Here is an 18,945-nt window from a genome sequence, read left to right on the forward strand (position 1 = left end):
AATAGAAAACAGTAACCAAACATTGGAAATACCAACTATTCTCACCCATTCCTCAAAGTAGAAATATAGTCTTGGTCTTAAGATGTCCATTTGCTTCTTACATTTTTCCAAAGTACGTATTTCGTAAGTCCCTTTTAATATTTTCAAGTGTCTCTCAACATTTATAAAATTCTTCCTAGTATTTATTCCAATTTCTTTCTGTTACATAGCACATCATTCATCTGGCTACAAAGGAAAACAGCTCAAATAACCCACTTCTTTTATCTAAAGTAGATAAGTCCAATTTTAGCTTTCTCTTCTCTGGGGAAGTTCAGTTGGCTTTCTCTTTAGCGGTTATTTTCCAGGACTTATGTCTTTTGTAGTTTACCACAGAATCTTCTTGTTTAGATAAGACGCAAAGAAATTAGACTTATTTTTCTAGAAAAGGCCTGGTGTCCACTGACTATATCAGGAAGAATCATTGACTGCTATTTGCAATGATCTTACTTTAAGCCTCCAGGTATCCTGTTTGGCTTTTGGTCATTTTCTCTTTGAAAGCCTTCTTTTCTCTCACAAACTAGATGACATGCAACACACTTTGAAACATACTGCACTTTGAAACAGACTTTTTCAGCTTCAGAGCTGATAAGGCCAAATTCTAGATCATGAGGCTTTTTTCTGCTCCATGAGCAGAAACTTCCTGTAAGTGGCCTAAAAACAACGTATACTTTAAATGAAAACAAATCACAGTCAGATGGACACATATTTTGACAAGAATATTTATTTGTTATTGAAAAATACACAAAGGCAAAAGGTTGCTTAGCTGCTGATTTTCCATAGTACAGCAGGCTATTGTAACAAAGGGGGAAATATATCTGTCATATACGGCAGTTTACACTTCTAAGGCATTTAGGCTTAAGAGCAGTAGGCCCTGCAAGCCTACGTGCATTTACTTGAGTTTCAATATGTGAGGCACACCAGGCAGGCAAAGGATTTGAAACTATTTGGTAAAACTCTTTCACGCATTTGTGTCTTAGGATTGGTACATCCATTCTCCCTCAAACAATATTTTTTTCCACATGAGATTTGGAGTTGTTCATAGAACATTGGTAATAATCTACTCTTCAAGAGTTTGCTTACAATGACAACAACATGAATTGGACAAGCAGAACAGAACTATTTCATGGACAGGTTCTCTCTCTTACTCAAATGAGGCTCCAGTAAGAAAAACACTGATTTGCAAAGGCACAGTGGAGACAGGTTTAATGCATTAAATATAACATGAATCATTCACAATAACAAGTTTGGTGTTTCAGGGAACTTTTGTTAATACAACACAGTTGGTCACACGAAATACAAATGCTTCTGTTGATTTGTCTTGGCAACTCAGATACATCAACAGTGCTAACAGTTTAACAGCTTTGTTCTCATCTGACAGAAAATAATGGCAGTTCTGCAAGGCAAATGTTAAACCTGACCGTATGTATTTATTAATTCCACAGTGTTTTGACAGATTATAGGGGATGGAACTCAGAGGATGCTGACACGCTCACTGAGGGCCTTCATCTCTGTTTCTTCAGTCTCTGGACTGTCACTGTGTTTAGCACTCAGGCTGATCAGGTGTGTGGGGTACTCCAGCCCCTGCTCGCCTGCAAACTGCTCCCACCGTGAGTCATCGCTTTCGTGGGTGATGTAGCGTTCCCCGATTTTGCATTCCAGCTCCCGCAGATCTAACCAGGTCTGATAGTCCTGTGGAAGAAATTTCAAAGCATTACCTTCGAAATCATTAAAATTCATTATGTTGTTTTGTATGTTGTCACTTCCCACGGTCTATGAGTTACCCTTTCTCCTTCTACTCTAACAGTGCTGCATCTTTCATGAGCTCACCCTGAAAGGGCAGCACCAGCACCAGTACCAAAGCCATCCTATGTGCCTAACCTTTGCAAATACATATAAACATATGATACCATGGATCCAAGCGTGGCAATTAATGCTTGTTGCTTGACTTCAAGCATTAGGAATGTCGGCATTCCTCCTTTGAACTTTTAAGTCTAAAATAACCCTTCAGTATTTCAGGGTAATATAGGTATTGCTTTACTAAACTTTAATTTCAATGTGAAAGTAACAAATATTTACGAGAATACAAGCACACGCATATACTTCCTATTTGCCATGTGTTTGTTCCAGGACTAAAAGCCTAAGATTTAAAAATATAGCTTGCAAATGAGTACACTGCATGACCAGATGGGCATCTATTTGGACATTTATCAGGATTACATATACAGATGCTTTGAAATCTGGTCCTCTGAGTTCTGTTATGACCCTTGTTTTTTTGGTTTTATTTGTGTGTCTGTGTGTGTGTGTTTTCTTTCCTGTCAAATTTTCCTGATAGAGAGATAGATTTAGGAGAACTAAGCTGTTATTAAATCCTAAGAAGTTGCAAGCATTTTGGCAAACAAATTGATATTAGAATCATTTACATTAAAAATGCTGAGAATATTTTTTACATATCATATCAAAATCCTATACATATTTAGAAGCTCATCCAATAAAGAAAATACCCAATGACTGATTTTTACCTGTAGCCAAGGATGACTCAAGGTCTTATCCACGCTATAGCGCTTTCTCATTTTTACTTGCAGCAAATTATTGATAAGATCAATGGCTGAAAAATATTAAATTATTGGTAAAAAGAGATGACAGATCTGGACCATATGCATAATTCATTCACAGTTTATGTCACGTCTGCCATTACACACATTTAACTCCGGCACAGTTGAAATGGGTGCTGGAACTTGAAGAATATTCCTCTTGAGAATTCTAAAACTGTGGCCTTCACTTCATCTTTGAATCCTAAGAAATGAATTTAGAAATGATTGTGGAGGAAGGAGTGTTCAAATATATGGTGAGACAGTATGACATGAATTTCTCTTGGCAGGAATTTTTTAAAAATATACCTCATTTTACTATGCCTGCACTTATAGCAGGATAAAATTAATATAAAAAAGAGAAAACATTTAATTATTTTATTATAAACTGTGTTAGAAGCTGAATACACATAATAGGCCTCATAGTCTTAAATTAATTGACAGATATCTGGGCACTATGTTTATAGGAAACAATAAAGCTCAATCTGGACCATGTCTCATGATAAACTTGAAGCCTATAAACTAATGGTCCAATATGTAAACACTATTGTTTCTTAAAATTTTACCTTGCTTTTGCTTTTAAAAATAACCAATGAATATCAGTCTTCATTGTTTTCCTACGGAGAGAAAGGCAGAAATTGTCTAATGAGAATTACCATAAGAATTTAGAAGCGCAGTCCACTGATCCCAGCACCTGCCTCTGGCAGGCTTCTAGTAGTGTAATTTGGGAAGACTGAGTCTTCTAGTTGTTTAGAGGACAGGCTCCCATTGTAATCATAGTATTCAAAAAGTTGGTCTCCTCTATTAGAGTGGGAGCCCCTTGAAGGTAGAGACTGTGTCTTAATTGTTACAGATTTGCTTATATATGATCAGCATTCACAAAATACCTGTTAAATGAACAGAGGGCTCTCGTTCATCTATCCAGCATTTGGTGAACAAAGTTTTCTTTATCAGCTATGACCTGCCTCAAAATAATCAGAGGGCAAAATCTTAGAATTCTCGAGTGTCCTCATGTAGTAGCCCCATTCACCTACATTTAAGTTCCCTTCTCTGGACTCTGGCCCCTTCAGGCTGTCTGATACAACTAATATTACACACAGTACTGCACAAGCAAGTGAACTGAGGGGTCAGAATCACATTCTATCTCATTTTAATGCCCTGTCCAATGCTGATCAGCATTCTGTTGACCTTATAGCCACAGGACCATTCCTGCCTGGCAAAGACTGTGGCTCTATCCAAGAAAGCATAAACGTTTCTCAGGTTGTATTCTGGATTATTTTGGCAATCCAATAATCCATATTCTCATTTGCAGTTTATTATTTATTAAATGTACACTTCCCATGCAGTCTTGAAATAACTTCCCATATTTCTTTCATCTTAGCATTTTCTTCTTAAAAAAGAGCTTAGCAAAATTTGCCCACCTAATAGAAACAGTCACATCTCACCGGAGAGAGTTCCTTTCCACTCTTAAACTATCCTGGTCATTACATCTCTGGAGAGATGGATCTTTCTAACAAAAATGTTAATCAAATAGGTAACTGGTAAAATGATGAGAATTAACTTCCTCAGCTTCCCTAGCCACCGTGTCCTAAATACAGTGGCTTTAACTCCAGTATTTTGGTCTACATAAACCCGTATGACCTGAAAATACAGACTGTCTTATGCATCCAGAGGTGACCTGGCACAATGGCAGCTTCAATTTAATCAGAATGAATCAGAATCCTTCTCATCATCACGCAAAGAGAAGTGATTTCCATAGTCATTGAATAATCTAGAATTGTATCTCTCTGATACCAAATTCCAGGTATTTGCCTGCACTAAAGGGCTATCCAAACAAACACCTAAGAATTTTCTGACCGGACAAATTAAAAGGAACTGCACATATTCAAATGCCTTCTATGACTATATACTCTTGCTTTAGCTGAGATACCTGAGAAAATACTGTACTTAGTACAATTTCAATTTCCAAGCATGTGTTCTCAGAGAGCTTTTGAAAGTACAGTTCTCCCAGTGAACTATGGATTGGGCATGTGCTTTAAAACATTCATTCACATGATTTACTCACTGGTGAGTAAAGTGCACCTTCCATTCTTGCTGTTGTGAAGTCACACAGCAAAAATGGTGGACAAGGTGTGATGGGAAAGCTTATGTGCTACTGCAAGTGTGTCACAGCATTATACTTTCCCAGACGCTGCAGGGAATAAATACATGTTATTAATTCACTCATTCTGCTTTGAATTCTATAATTCTGAAGGCAGGAATACAGAACCTCAACAAAAAGGTCTAGTTTGTGCCCAAATGGGCCCCAGCAGTGAACCACGCTGCCTAATGGGGAGGGAAATACTGCCAGAGGAGAAACTGGAAGTGTCTGAAGGGAATGGAATATGTGAAGATGAAAAACTGTTCTGCCAAAGGAAACATACAACCAAAGCCTGACTAGAGGCTCAGTACCCGAGTGACCTGAATAAGCACACCAAGGCACTGACAAGTATTTCCAGGAGAAAATAGTTTAGGATAAAAGGAGGTGATTAGAGGAAATATGTGTGTATGTGTAAATAAAAAATATATTTATTGTGCATGTGTATTTATATGCATTTAGATTGCACACACATACACACAATTAGCTGTGTGGTGGCCATATCCTTAAGAAAATCTGACCCTTAAAAGAAGGGATTCTGCAGTCACATGATTACAATGGACCCAAGAGTGAGACAAACCTTAGGCTGACAATAAAGTAAACTATATGAATTGGAGGCAGTTCAGGGCAAAATACAGAGTATTCTCAAGACTTGATTTCAACCATCAAGTTAGATTCCACAATAGTTCCAGTTCTCAGAAATAGTGACTTTGCAGCAGAAAGGAGAAATAATTATTAAATGTTGGGAACCTGGGATTACTGAGAAAATAGGTCCATCATTAGTGTTTGAGGGCTGAATTTTACTTGTCACTGCTTCTGGAATGCTTAAAAGAGATCAAATCTCTTCCAATCCAGCATCAACAGTACCATCCAAAGTGCCTTTCATTAAATCTTTGTCTTTGTTTTTTTAAAAAAGAGATTCTAAAGTTTTTTTTAATGTTCTTTTTATTGGCCATGTCTGAAGGGCTACAATACCCGTGTGTTACGAGTTCCTCATGTGTATGTATCAATCACTCATTTATCTTTTCATATCTGTTGGCAATGAATTAGGAAAGAAAAAAGTTAATTAATAAAGCCCTGGCCCTGAAAAAGCTCCCAATCTAGTGGCAAAAGCAAATTGCACACACACATACACACACAGATATACAATGACAAAATGCACCATTTTGACCTTAAATTAATATCCTGTTCAAAGTAAAAATGTTTAGCACTTCTGAAATATAATTAGCCAGGATCCTGGTGACTATTTCTAATGGGGGGAAATAGTCATTTCTTATGTCAATCATGTTGTGTGATACTAGTGACAGGAATTATTTTCTCCTATATTGAGCACAAAGTTCTCTTTTTATAACTTACCCTCATTAATCCAGTTTATAATCTTGCTGCAGTAGAGAACTTGACCCTATTCTGTATGACAGTTCTTTAACTCTTTGGAGAAAGTGATAATTTCCCTTAGGCTCACTTTCTACAATTCCTTCAGTTCTCTTCCAGGCTCCCCTGTGTTCCCATACAGCCTTATTTTAATGGTCAATCATTTTTTCAAATTCCTTGTCAAAATGCAATGTTCACTATTGACTAGAATTTGCCTCATAATTAACTGCTAATCTTATTTGAGCACACACAGAAACCATATAGCCAAGATTGAAGATTTTTTTTTTATATTTTTCATTCATATTCTTATTTAGCCAAAGTAATTTTTTTTAGAACTTTGCCTTATTGCAACCATTTGTAAGTAGTTATCATTTTAATATAACTGTGTTATATTAAATTTAATATAACTGTGTAAAAGGAAAAATGGAAGCTTCAAAAGGTTATGAAACTTGGTCAAGGGCAGACCAAGACATATAAACTAGGTTACAGAGCTGAGGCTGAAACCCAGGGTGACCAGCTCCAAATCCTATCCTCTTAAACTCTACGGCATGTAACAGACATATTATACCATGGACTCATTATTAACTGATATATGTGCCAAGAATTTACTAAAATTTTGTTTTTTTCCCAGTCTTTGTCACTTTAGCTAAACATTTTGGTATTCAAAGCCTGTTCTGAATATGATATGATCCCCTATGATATTGGCTGATCCTCCTAGCTTTCTGGCTCCTCCAAATTGAATAAGCCTGAAAGCTATGCATTTATGCAGATTAGTCAGAACCTGTTTTTCAGGACAAGCATAATCACAGGGCTTGATGACTCTATCAGAGATCACCGTCCCAAATGCCATGCCTGTTAATTACACTTAGAGCAAGGCTGATAGACCAGCATTGCTTCCTCTTAGGAGTACGCCCACGCAGCCCACATTTTAGCACCTTCTCCAAAAGCTATTGTGGGAGATTTTGTCAAACGCTTTGTTATAGTCAAGACACACGAGTCCTTGGTATACTGGTTCTACCAATCTGGCAAATCCTATTTAAAAAGAAAACATGGTTATCTGGAATACTTAGAATACTAAGGAAACTAATATTGATTAAAATTAATTTTAGTCATTTCCTTCTAAAGATCAGGATTTGTTTTCCAAGTGTTTGCCAACCATCTATTCCACCATTCATTTTAGAATTTTGCCAGGGACCAACACTTTTTGAATGATATCAGAATCCATCCTTTACTCCTTACAGGAATATAGGAAGTCAGACAATTCCAGCCTGTCTCAAGTACCCTGGTATCTCTCTCTCAATCTCTCTCTCTCTCTTTCATTTTCTATGATTTTTTAAAAATTAGAGTGGTGCTAAGAGCACATCTGTTAGCTTCTTCAATATGCAGTACATCCAGTTCTGAACATTTATTGCATTTTATAGCTGCCAGTGAGTGCCCTCTTGTGATACATGCATGCCCTACCCCTCAGTGCTATCTCCCAGCAATCTTCCAGCAGAGACCTGTATGTCACCACCAGGTATAAAGGAAACAAGTCAAGGAACGGGGGAAACCAGCAGCAAAGGAGCAGATACAACTAGAAAAACTGGGCAGCCACATCAGCCCCAGAAGAGAACCAATGATCAGGAAAAAACAGTTCAAACCAAGGTTTAAACTCCAGTTCCAAATCTCAAATCAAGACTCAGAATTCTGATCTAGAAGGAATGTGGCAGGGAATGCCTTTGGAAGTGCAGAGGGGAGGGATGCAATGGGAGAGAGAGGCACAAATTGGGCCATTCTATGCATTCCTCTCAAAGATGAAGCAAGGTAGAAATGGACCATGGTCTGGCTGGGAAACAAGAAGGAATGAAGGGAACTGCGGCAGAATGAAGGTGAGGTGAAGGGTGGCATACTGGCATAGCAGCCGGACAGGATGCTGGTGCCCACGGAGGGAAAGGGTAGAGGAATGCAGAAACTCCAAGTAATCTGGAGCTCCATGAAGATCTGGAACTCATGGGCTCTAGATTTCATAAGTGTTTGGAGGCATCTGGATCCCCAGGAGAAAGGCATATTGGGGGAGGTAGAGAATGCTTTAGAAATTCCTGGTAACTTATACCCCCTATTACAGATATAGCAAAAAAGAAAATATCCCAATACCCAGACTTCATGGAGTGAGGATTACTGCAACATAGCTCGTATTTCAGCAGTTTTGGGCCATGAACAGTTATCCAGATGCTGTTTTAAACAGCTTGGGATAGGCTTATGGACAAAGCAATGCAGGGAATACAAATCCTGTACTTTCTCAGGTTATATTTTTTTGTCCACACCCTCTCCCTTTATTCTCTTCCTGAAGAAAAAAAGGAGCAAGCTAGACATCTGCTAGTTCCTCCTTCTCTTTGAAGTTAAATATGATACCAACTTTTCCAATGAGCAGTATGATTATTTTCTGACTGTACTTGCCCATTTATTCTGGGAGTTAGCTTTTCTAATATTCCAAGAGCTTTGTTCTCTTATTCATCCTTAAGCTCACCCCACTCCTATCTTGTAAATAAATAGTCTTAAATATGAGCTCTCTGAACATCTCTCAGGACAATGTTGGAAGTCTTTCCTTTTTTTCTTCTTATTGAATCTTTTTAAACAATTGTATGGCTCAATTTTTAAATTTTAAAGAATACCTTATCTCTCATGAGCACAGGGTTTTGTGCTTTCTAAAATGTCTCTAGACATGGGTTTAAATGAATGCTTCCTACAAATTAAAAGAAAACAAAATCTAGTTTTTGAAGTCTAGTGCTCCTTGTTTTTCCTTTTTTTTGCTGTAACACACTTTTGGCTAACACAGTTAACTTTCCTCCTAACTTCCTGCACAGAAATTTCTCTTGTTGCCCCATCAATTGAGAGAATAAAATGTCAGGAAAGTGAAAAACATTCTTTTTTAGCAGAATGGACTTGTAGCAGGTGTTAGGATAGATGACGCTCTGGGTAGCTTGCTCGCTAGGTGCAAAAGTATACCCGAACAAAGAAAAAATTAAATAGTATATGAAGGTGCTAAAGGAATTGTTTTAACAGGAAAATACGAAAAATTGTTATAGATTCCATTTTCGTCTGGTATCAAAATAAAGAAGTATCTGGGACATCATAGAAACTATATTGCAGTCGTTTTCCATTTCAATGCAGATAGCAAGGGTGTGGACAGAATGGGGGCCCTGTGTGTGTGGAGGGTACATTTGCGTATGTCATTGCTGTGACTTAACTGAAGGGCATCCAAAGCTTGAACAGAAGCCTACAAAAAGAATGGTGCAGGGCAGATATGAATACTTAATAGGTCCTTCAGGTTGTATATCTCATTCATCTTCCATTTCTCGACTTTATTTCCTTTTATTATTTTAGTACATGTCTGTCTCCACCACCCCACACTAGATTATAGCTCCTTTATGATCACACAGATTACGGTTTAGTCATTTATGCACATACGTTTCATAAATCTTTTAAGATAAAATACACCACTGAATGCATTAGAATAGTGGCTAAATAGCACTTGGTATATTGAAAACATAATTAGAAATTTAAAGGGCCATTTTCTCAGCTCCCAGTTTTAATAGCCACATTGTGTGCATATGATTTGTACATTTTGGCTAACAATATTTCTGGATGGTGGGCCATCACAACTCTACAGAATGTAACAGAGCATAAGATCAATGCCTTCTAATAGAAATTCGGAATGATCTGCAATACACATCATGTTTGTTTTACAATGTTTATTTTACAGAAGGGAAATTACCTGTGAAGCCTCAGCACCAATCTCTTTTGTCCAGACACATATTTTCTATTATTTTTTTTAATCCTGACTTCTCCCCACCCTCAAACCCTTTAGGTACATATTCTGGTTATGCAGCGGACCCCAATCAATTTCCAGGCCCCTTACCTTCGAGGAAGTTTGCTCTTTTTTTTTTTTTTATCTTTGGATTCTGCCTCACTGCCTGTCACAGTATAGCACTCAGTACTTCTCCCTTTGGCTCACTTCGTGCTGATGGTAGATTGTGTGTTTATTTAAAAAATCGTTTACAACCCTTCACATTCCAACTCTCAACCCAGCATGTTGTTGCCGGGCAACACAAACCTGGACACTCTTCTCAGAGGCTGAAACCAGGGGCTGTAGGCAGTAAACAAGGCCACTGGAAATCATCATCTCACTCGTTCCTGAGTCAATTACCAGACTCCAATGAAGTCAAGATCTTCACAGACTCCAATCAGGTGTCTTTCCTTTTCTAGTCCTTTCCGCCTTAGAAAGTTATTCTATCAATGGTTGCTCCTTTTTTTAAATTAAATTTCATTTTCCCCTGAAGTTTAGCAACACAATCTTTAAAAATCACGAACTGTTTCAACATAAGCATACAATAGCTCACAAACTGATGCCCAATTGATTCAAAATTTAAAGCAGAAATCAAAATATTTACATCATTCCGATCATGCTCAATTGGAATTTTTTTCTTTTCATTTCATATTAAAATCCTTTGGAGAGGATTTTTGTTGGCTGCTTGGTTGGATGTTTTAAAAATACTGATATTCATATTAAAGGGCCAAGTGAAGATTTTAGAGGAGGCACCTCCAGGTATCAGTGTTTTTTATAGTGCCTCAGGTTTTTCTAATTTATACAGCCAGGTATGAGAACCACTGTGCCAGGCAGTGCCTCTCGGGCTTTTAAATGCAAATGAATCATCCAGGGATCTTAAACCAAAGATTCTGATTCTGTCTGGGTGAAGTCTGATATTCTGTAATTTTAATGGCTCCCTGGTGATATCAATCAGACTACATTTTGAAGTAGTAAAGGGCTAGAAGATGTGAGAACACTGAGACTAGTAATAACTGGTTTAATGTTGGGCCCCAGAATAGATGGATATAAACATAGAGAAAATATCTAAACACAGAGAAAGGTATCTGTCCTCAGTCCCATCTGGTTCAGTATTCTGGAATGAAGACAATGATGGGTTTCAGGATAACTTAGGCTCAGAAGATTCTGAGAAAAACAGCAAACAAGCGGGATTACAAATGAGTTCTAAAATAACTACAGTCTAGGGCAAAGGGCCATGCAGGTAAGCTAACATTTAACAGGAACAAATGAAACTAAGGTCCCTTGTCCCTTAAAAAAAAGTCTAAGCACAGAACTGGAAAACTTGGCTTATCAACATATAGAAGAAAGAATTCAGGGTTTTAAATCCACAGTAAACTCAATATGAGTCCACTTATTGCCCCAAAGCCAATGTTACTTTATGTCACGCTAAAGGAAATGTGTTACCTACAATGAGGGAAGTGGTGGCTTCACATTATTCTTAACTGAATTGTTAGAACCATGGGTCAGATCTTTTGAATGAAAAGGAGTGAGAGTCTTTGGACTACAGTGCACAGGAGGGCAAAGGAAAAGTTGACTGGCCTGGAGAAGAGAAGGTTCGTGGGACACATCTTGGCTGCTTTCAAACCTGAGACGAGCCTTTATTTGGAAAACGGATTAGACTTGTTCTACCAGTGAGAATAAGCACAGAATCAATTTGCTCGGTATGTTAGGATTGAATTAAGAAGAACTGGGCTTCCTCATGAGGCTACATGTTTTCCACCACTGAAGCAATTCAATAATATTCTGGGTAGCTGCTTAGTGGCTTTGAACTGGAGAGGAAATTCATGCATCACATAGTAGTTAGACAAGATTTTCAACACCTGCATTTCGAAATACTTTGTTTTTGTGAAAGAAAACATACAGAATATTTAACTTTTGTTGTTCCTCTACTCTGACATCTCCACATCTATTCAGATGTATATTTCAACTCAACTATGATATATACATTTGGAAGTGAAATTTTAGTTTTATAATTGGGATATGTAGGAACTATTTCCATGTTGGGGGGCAAATAAATGGCCAATTTTTGAGTGCTTGCAATGCCAATGTTCTTACTAAACTTCCTTCTGAGAAGTTTCAATCTAAAAATGTGTATTTATTAGAGAAAATTACTTGCTCTCAAAAAAACAACGCTTTTACTGGTGTGATATTTTTCAGATTTTATCTCATCTGGATTTTGAAATACCTATATACATATACTTAAAAACTCACTTAACTAGCAGATATTTTTAAAAATCCTTGAATGTTTCTGGATCATAATTTACAAGTTCCTTATTATTGAATAAAATGCATATTTTAAAATTAGACACAAGTAATTCCAGAATTTCAAGTAGAGGTCGTTTAAAAATTAAACTCCAATGGAGATTCTGAGCCACATAATGCGCTTTAGTCTATCAGTCTTGACTGAATTTCCTGGCTCCTTGTCAGCATTTTTAAGTAGATCACTGGCTAGTCCACTTACATCCCCTCCATGCTGTTATGTCTGACAGTGGTGTTAATATGTTGACAAATCAATCTCTTCATTAATATTCAGCAGGCTTGCTGGATCTGCAAGCCTCATAAACTGTTACAAACACAGTTTAATGATTAAAATGACAATTGTCTTTCTTTTGTTTCTCAAAGCGTTGGATTTCTGGGTCTCATCTACCCAAGGCTTATTTTCAAAGGGGTTATTTTTTGTTTTGAACAATATGTAGCGAAAGAGGGACCTACAGCTGGTTCCTTTTCATGGCAAAGTGCTACTTCCAAGTTAAGTGTTTAGTATTGGGAACACTGTTGGATTTTGAAAACATACCATGTGATAATGGTGATAGGCTTTTATTTAGCTTTGCTTTGTGTTTGTACTGGCTGTATTTTTCATCTCCAGTTTCTGGGGGGAAAAACATAACTGTGACCAATTTTATTTGAATTTACCAAATTAATTTTAAGTAACATTTAGATGCTTTGATAACTTTAGTGGCATATAGTAGCAATTCTATGCCTTGTGATGGCAAATATGCCGCACTGTACATAGATGTCATCAGAGGTTTGAGACCAATTGGAAGAATAAATTACAGCATGCTAAAAAGAAGAGCAGAAACAGTATCATTAGGGTGTCGGAGTACCCAAGTGGAAGAAACCTGTCACTGGTGAACCATCACGATTTGATAATTAGTATTTCACTAAAGACAAGCTTTAGGATTAATGCAAGGACATTTCCTTTTTATATAGGGTATGTCAAGGCTTTCTGTAATTCGTGATGATACCAAGTAACCGTGTGACTGAGGCTGAGCAGTAGCAACGCAGCAGGTGACTTGGGAATAGGTGCTTCACCTGTGAACACAGAAATTGATCTTCTGTCTGTAGGGGTTGAGGGCTTGTTGTGAGACAATTTCCGAGACTGCCTCTGTGTTGATTACTGCCTGCTTGCCTCCCTAATGGCATATAAAGGCACATCAAAACTCAGAATGAAAAAAACATAGTAATTTCTCTGGTGATCTTCATGATCCATTACCAAGCTTCCCCAAATTTACTGTACTTCTCTAATTGAACACATCAATTCAATATGATGATCAAAATGTACTGTTACTCTAACAAATGCTTTCCCAGCACTGCAGGTTTGTCATCATTCCCCTAGTAAAAGGACTTGCATTAAGGCAAATTATATCACATTTCAAACATACAATCCATGTCATTTGATCACTTGTGTCACTTCTCATCTTATTCTAAAAATAAATTTTGTGGAAAACAAAAATATATAGAAAAGAACAATTTAAGATGGGTTATGATTTTGAACAGTTGAAGGAATGTAGGAAAAGAAATTTTGTTTGACTTTCACACTTGAAAATTCTCCTTTTTGTGGGCATAGGTTTAGAGACTTAAAATTACATCTTTTTCATCTGTTCAGTCACACTGCAGTGATTGGAACTATAGAAAAGGAAATGTAATCCTATAGCTTGCCAGTCAATAATACTTATTTATAAAATATTATACATATTGTTTGCTTAAACTTTTAGACGACTTTTAGATCATGTGGAAGAGTTAGGGTTACGTAAATGATTGTGTTCCATTTATTCCTGGTTTCTTCTTTTGCTTCATGTATTTTTATCCATTTTTTTTAATGAATGTATCATATGCACATGGTAAAAAATCTAATTCAATCAGTAAGAAGAATTCAAAATAAAAAATAATGAAACCTCTTACCTCATTATTAGGTCCATTTTCCGAAGATTACCTCTTTTAATTACTTAAAAATTTCTGATTAACTTTATACCTCTAAATAATAAACCAATATCATTTATACTTGATTCATTAACTTTATACCAGTGCTACACAAAGTGTGGTCTGCAGATCAGTGCCAGTCTGTGAACTGTTTGCGTTTGGTCTACAGTGGGATAGGTATAGAATGTAGGATGAAGTTTAGAAACTTTTCTAGCTATTTGACATTGTTTTGACATTTTTACTGTATTTAACAAAGTATTGGTCCATATGCTGGGAAATTAAAAGAATAAAACAAAACTGGTCCTTTACCATAGACAGTTTGAGAAGAACCACTTTAAAACCTAATCATTGATTCCCTGCCATAAGGGATAAGGAATTACTTCATTTCAATTTTCTCTACTTTACTGTCCTCATACTTCTCATTAATTTAGTTGTATTAAATTATTGTATTGGTTACCTCTGTTCTTTGAACAGTATGTGGAACATCGTAGGGGAAACATAGTTTTAGTTAATATATATATTTATTTTAAAGTATTAGCTCTTATGATTAAAAATACAACTAACACTATATCTGAAGGACAATGGGGAAATACGCACAGAATCAGTTTTTGATATCTGTGAGAGCAATAGCTTAGTTTAGTGTTCAGCTGCCCTCTTCCCAAACCAAGACAAATCCATGGCTCACCCCATACCTGCCTCTATAGGTTCCTTTCACATCTTTTATCTCATTCAGGCTTTACAACTTCATGATGGAGGCAGGAATCAGCACCCTGTTTTACAGATGAGGAATCAAAGCTCAAGGAAGTGATAGCTAATTGGAATGGCAGATAGGACGAGATCCCAAACTGCTTGACTGCTGGCTGGCTTTACTCTTGACTTCAGAATCACAGAGGCTCGTAGGGTTTTATTTCCCTGTACCAGGACTCTTCATGGCCCTGGTGTGGTTTAAAGTACCTTGAGACTGAAAATTTACTCATATCAGTTGTAACTTTCCTTTGCCGGATACTAGCTTGCTTATGTATTTGACAGATCTCATGTGTTTCAAATTTTTGGCACCAGCCCCTATTTCAACTTCAAATGAGGAAATTATTTGTTCTTGACAGGGCCAGAAACTACTACCTCAGCTTACGTAATGACATAACCTAAATAACTTTTCTTTATATTCAAACATGAGTTCTATTCATACACCAGCAGATAGAAAGCTCAACTGTCATTCAGTGCCTTGGTTAGCAAACAATACAACTTCTCTGTCTCAAAGGCAAGGACTAATCAGACGACAGAACTGAAGAGAGAGGCCAGCTAAGTTCTAAAGTGATAGATGAGTCAGTCTACATCTTCCACCCATGCTGGTCTCCGTATCACTTGGTTTGAATAGTAAGAAAGTTTCAGTGCTTTGACATATCTATAATCAATGCATACATCTTCATCAAATATAAATGCCTTTTGTAGCATCATCCTGCATAATTCTCTTTCTGAAATGCCATGTCCCTTCCTTTTCATATTTTAGTGACTGGTCAAAGTTTCATTTCCTCTGAATATGCTATTCTGACTAGTCAAGTCCACAGTGATTCCCTTCCTCTGAACTTGGAGACCCCAATTTTATACCTAGCTAACAATTCAAAGACATAAGTTATAATTTTTCAAAATTCATATAACTCCATCTCCCCAACTAATGCTCAAGTTCCTTGAAGAACATTTTATGTTCTGTCCTCTACTTTCATGTTACCTGCAGTGCACGTACATTGTGGTTGCCCAACAAGTGTTTCTTGACCCACTGGTATCTATGTCTCTAGTCTTTATTACCAGCGATAATTTAATGTCCACAGTCTATAGCTATTCATTCCTAAGTAGGTTATAAGTAGGTTATCTCTACATAGCAAAGCCTGCAGATTTCCACAATACTCTATTATACTACAGAGGGGGCATCATTTGTTTCTCTACTCTGAGATAATTTTAAACATGTGAAGGTTATTTTGCCTATGTCTCCTTCCTGGATGACAGGAAAATGTGTGATTGGCTTCAGGGATATTCCAGTTTTGAATTCTGCTAGGAACATCAAGCTATTTTATTGGATTTCTAGATTAGAGGTTTAATGCATAAAAGTTAACCATATTTAGAGGTAATTTTTCCTAACAAGGGTATTATCCACAAGGTTATTTGATATTATAATTTCCTCTCTTCTGCCTCCTGGAAAAGAAAAAATATTAAACTTGACTAGCCTTTGTTTGAATTATCCTAAATATTTAATTATCCTTTAGTATACATGATATTTCTTTGGTAGATCAAGGATTCCTTTAAGATATATCCATCCATCCATGATTTATAACTAATTAGAGGACATTCAAGGTTGTCACTAATGGTAGCTCAAAGCCTTGATAATGGATAGCTCTTGCCATTTAATATCAACAGTAGTCTGAGAACTTAATTTACCTTAGGTAGTTTATACATATTCTTTTCCTATTTCTACAAAACCACATGCAAGAAAAGGTGTCAGACAAGAGATGTTTAACTATGAATGTATTAGCCTGTTTAAGTGGAGACAATGTGAACAAACTTAGAATTAGACACTGCCTGTAAACTCGAAGAGAAGGAGCACAGAGTAGTGGTTCAAGAATGTAGGCTCAGACTATTTGGGTATAAATTCTTGCTCTGCTGCTTACTAGCTTTATGGTTTTGACCACTTATGTCACTCCTTTTGTCTCAGTTTTCTCATTTGAAATACAGGCATAATGTTAAAATCTATCTCATGGAGTTGTGAGATTTAAGTAAGCTTATTATCCAAGCAAAGCATGCTCATTCCACTGGCCAAGAGTTCCTTTCCGAAACACTGACTGCCCCCACCATTTTTTTAAAACTCTCTCTTTTCCGTTTCAGAGCTCAGAAGTTTTATTAAAAAGAATATAAACCTAAATAATGCAACAGTGCCAAGGTGAGCTAACCCAAAGATGTGTATCAGATATGTATCAGATATACAGATAAAATTATACATAAGGATGTTCTAATATTGGTATATTGTCATTACAACAATGCATAAATATTTACAAGTTTTAAGGAAATATACCAAAATATTATCAGTTAACAGTTTCTCTCTGGTTGTTTCATTTACCTCTTAATATATATTTCCCCTTTCTTCTGTAATATATGTGCTTTTCACCAAAACACATTTTCTCCATTTCTTCAACTTCTCAACCCACCTCAATCGAGCTGAGTCCCCATTCCACTGGATACTTCACATTGAGCACTTATGAGATTAATAATAATTCCCAACTGAATTCCCAATCCTTAAGAACACTTAAGGATTAAACCATTATAATGTTCAAATGGAAGGTGTTACCTTCGTGAGAGATTTCCTTCCAGGGATTTGGTGGATACATGAAAGCTGCATTCTGGATTTGGTCGTGTATGTCTTCATCTTCATTAAATGGGAATGTGCCACTTAGGCTTACATAGATGATGACCCCAACGGACCACATATCTAGAGAGCGATTATAGCCCTTGTTCCTTAGAACCTCAGGAGCCAGATAGGCCGGGGTGCCCACCACTGATCTCCGGAAAGACTTCTCTCCAATGATCCGGGCAAAACCAAAATCACAAAGTTTCACCTGTTGATAATAACAGTTTGCAGAAATGGTAAGTTCATAGATGGTGTGTCTGTTTGTCTTAGCCCAGCTCTGCCACAGATAGCTATATCACTTTTACCTAAAGTAATATGGATTACTCATGGTAGAAGTAATAGCTATTTTCTGTTTTCTGTGCTTAGAGACAGTAGCTTATGTACTGACACAAAGAATATGTTTTTATTCATAAAAAAGATCATCTAATATGCAGAGAGTTAACAACAGAGTGGTATATGGAAAAACTACCCATTACATATTAAAGACTATATTTAATAGGAATATATTACCAACAGTACACTAATACTAGGGGTGAATAATTAGCAGTTGATAAGAGCTCTGGGATGTTTTACGTTATGATAATTGTTTAAAGTTGAGAGTGATGATGATTGTACAACTAAGTGAAGATAATGTAAGAAACTGACCATTTATCTTGGGATAGAATATATAGTAAATGAAATTAGGAACCCACTACTTAACAAATCAGGCTCTTGATTTGAGGCTTGCTCTTGTGAAACTTAGGGTTGTAAATGGAAGGCTTAGCCTTCCTATAACTATGCTTGAGAGGCACCTCCAGGGAACCCCTTTTGTTGTTCAGATGTGGCCTTCCTCTCTCTAAGCCCAACTTGGCAAGTAAATTCATTAACTTCCCCACCACAAGGGACATGACTCCCAGGGGAGTGAATCTCTCTGGCAACATGGGACATGACTCTCAGGAATGAGTCTGGCCCTGACAGTGAGGAATTGGAAATACCTACTTGACCAAAAGTGGGAAAAAGAAAGGTAACAAGCTGAGGTCACAGTGGCTGAGATCTCAGAACGAGTTGAGAGGCTATTCTGGAGGTTTCTCTTATGCAAGCTCCAGACAGACATCCCAAATGGCCACAGTATGCCATGTCCTTACCAAAAGTGGTCCCAAATACCTAGGTCCCTACTTGAGATTCTATAAAAGATTCACTCACTAAGTTTTATATTTCAGAAACATAAATCCACCAGAGTGTTCCTATGCCAGACAAGTCCTAAAACCCACAGGCAAAAGCCCCCTTTAAGAACAACAATCAGATGCAGCCCCTCTCCCCATATTGTCAACACCCCCTTTTAAAATGAACAAGTTAGGGCACTCACTGCCTA

At 37.1% G+C, this 18,945-nt stretch overlaps 1 protein-coding gene across 5 annotated transcripts in view; it reads right to left on the reverse strand.

Annotated features, from left to right (window-relative positions):
• Positions 1-744: 744 nt before the first annotated feature.
• PRKD1 (protein kinase D1) overlaps positions 745-18,945 on the reverse strand; it is a 313,038-nt gene continuing 294,837 nt past the window's right edge. For all 5 annotated transcript variants that reach the window (XM_037834720.1, XM_037834719.1, XM_037834718.1 and 2 more), the window contains 3 exons: positions 17,535-17,802; positions 2,559-2,644; positions 745-1,728 (listed from right to left, as the gene is read on the reverse strand). In XM_037834720.1, coding sequence (XP_037690648.1) covers positions 1,510-1,728; positions 2,559-2,644; positions 17,535-17,802 — 573 coding nt within the window. In that variant the 3' untranslated portion in view covers positions 745-1,509. The remainder of the gene's footprint in view (positions 1,729-2,558; positions 2,645-17,534; positions 17,803-18,945) is intronic.

This window comes from Choloepus didactylus, chromosome 4 (genome assembly GCF_015220235.1).
Source record: "Choloepus didactylus isolate mChoDid1 chromosome 4, mChoDid1.pri, whole genome shotgun sequence".
NCBI lineage: Eukaryota > Metazoa > Chordata > Mammalia > Pilosa > Megalonychidae > Choloepus > Choloepus didactylus.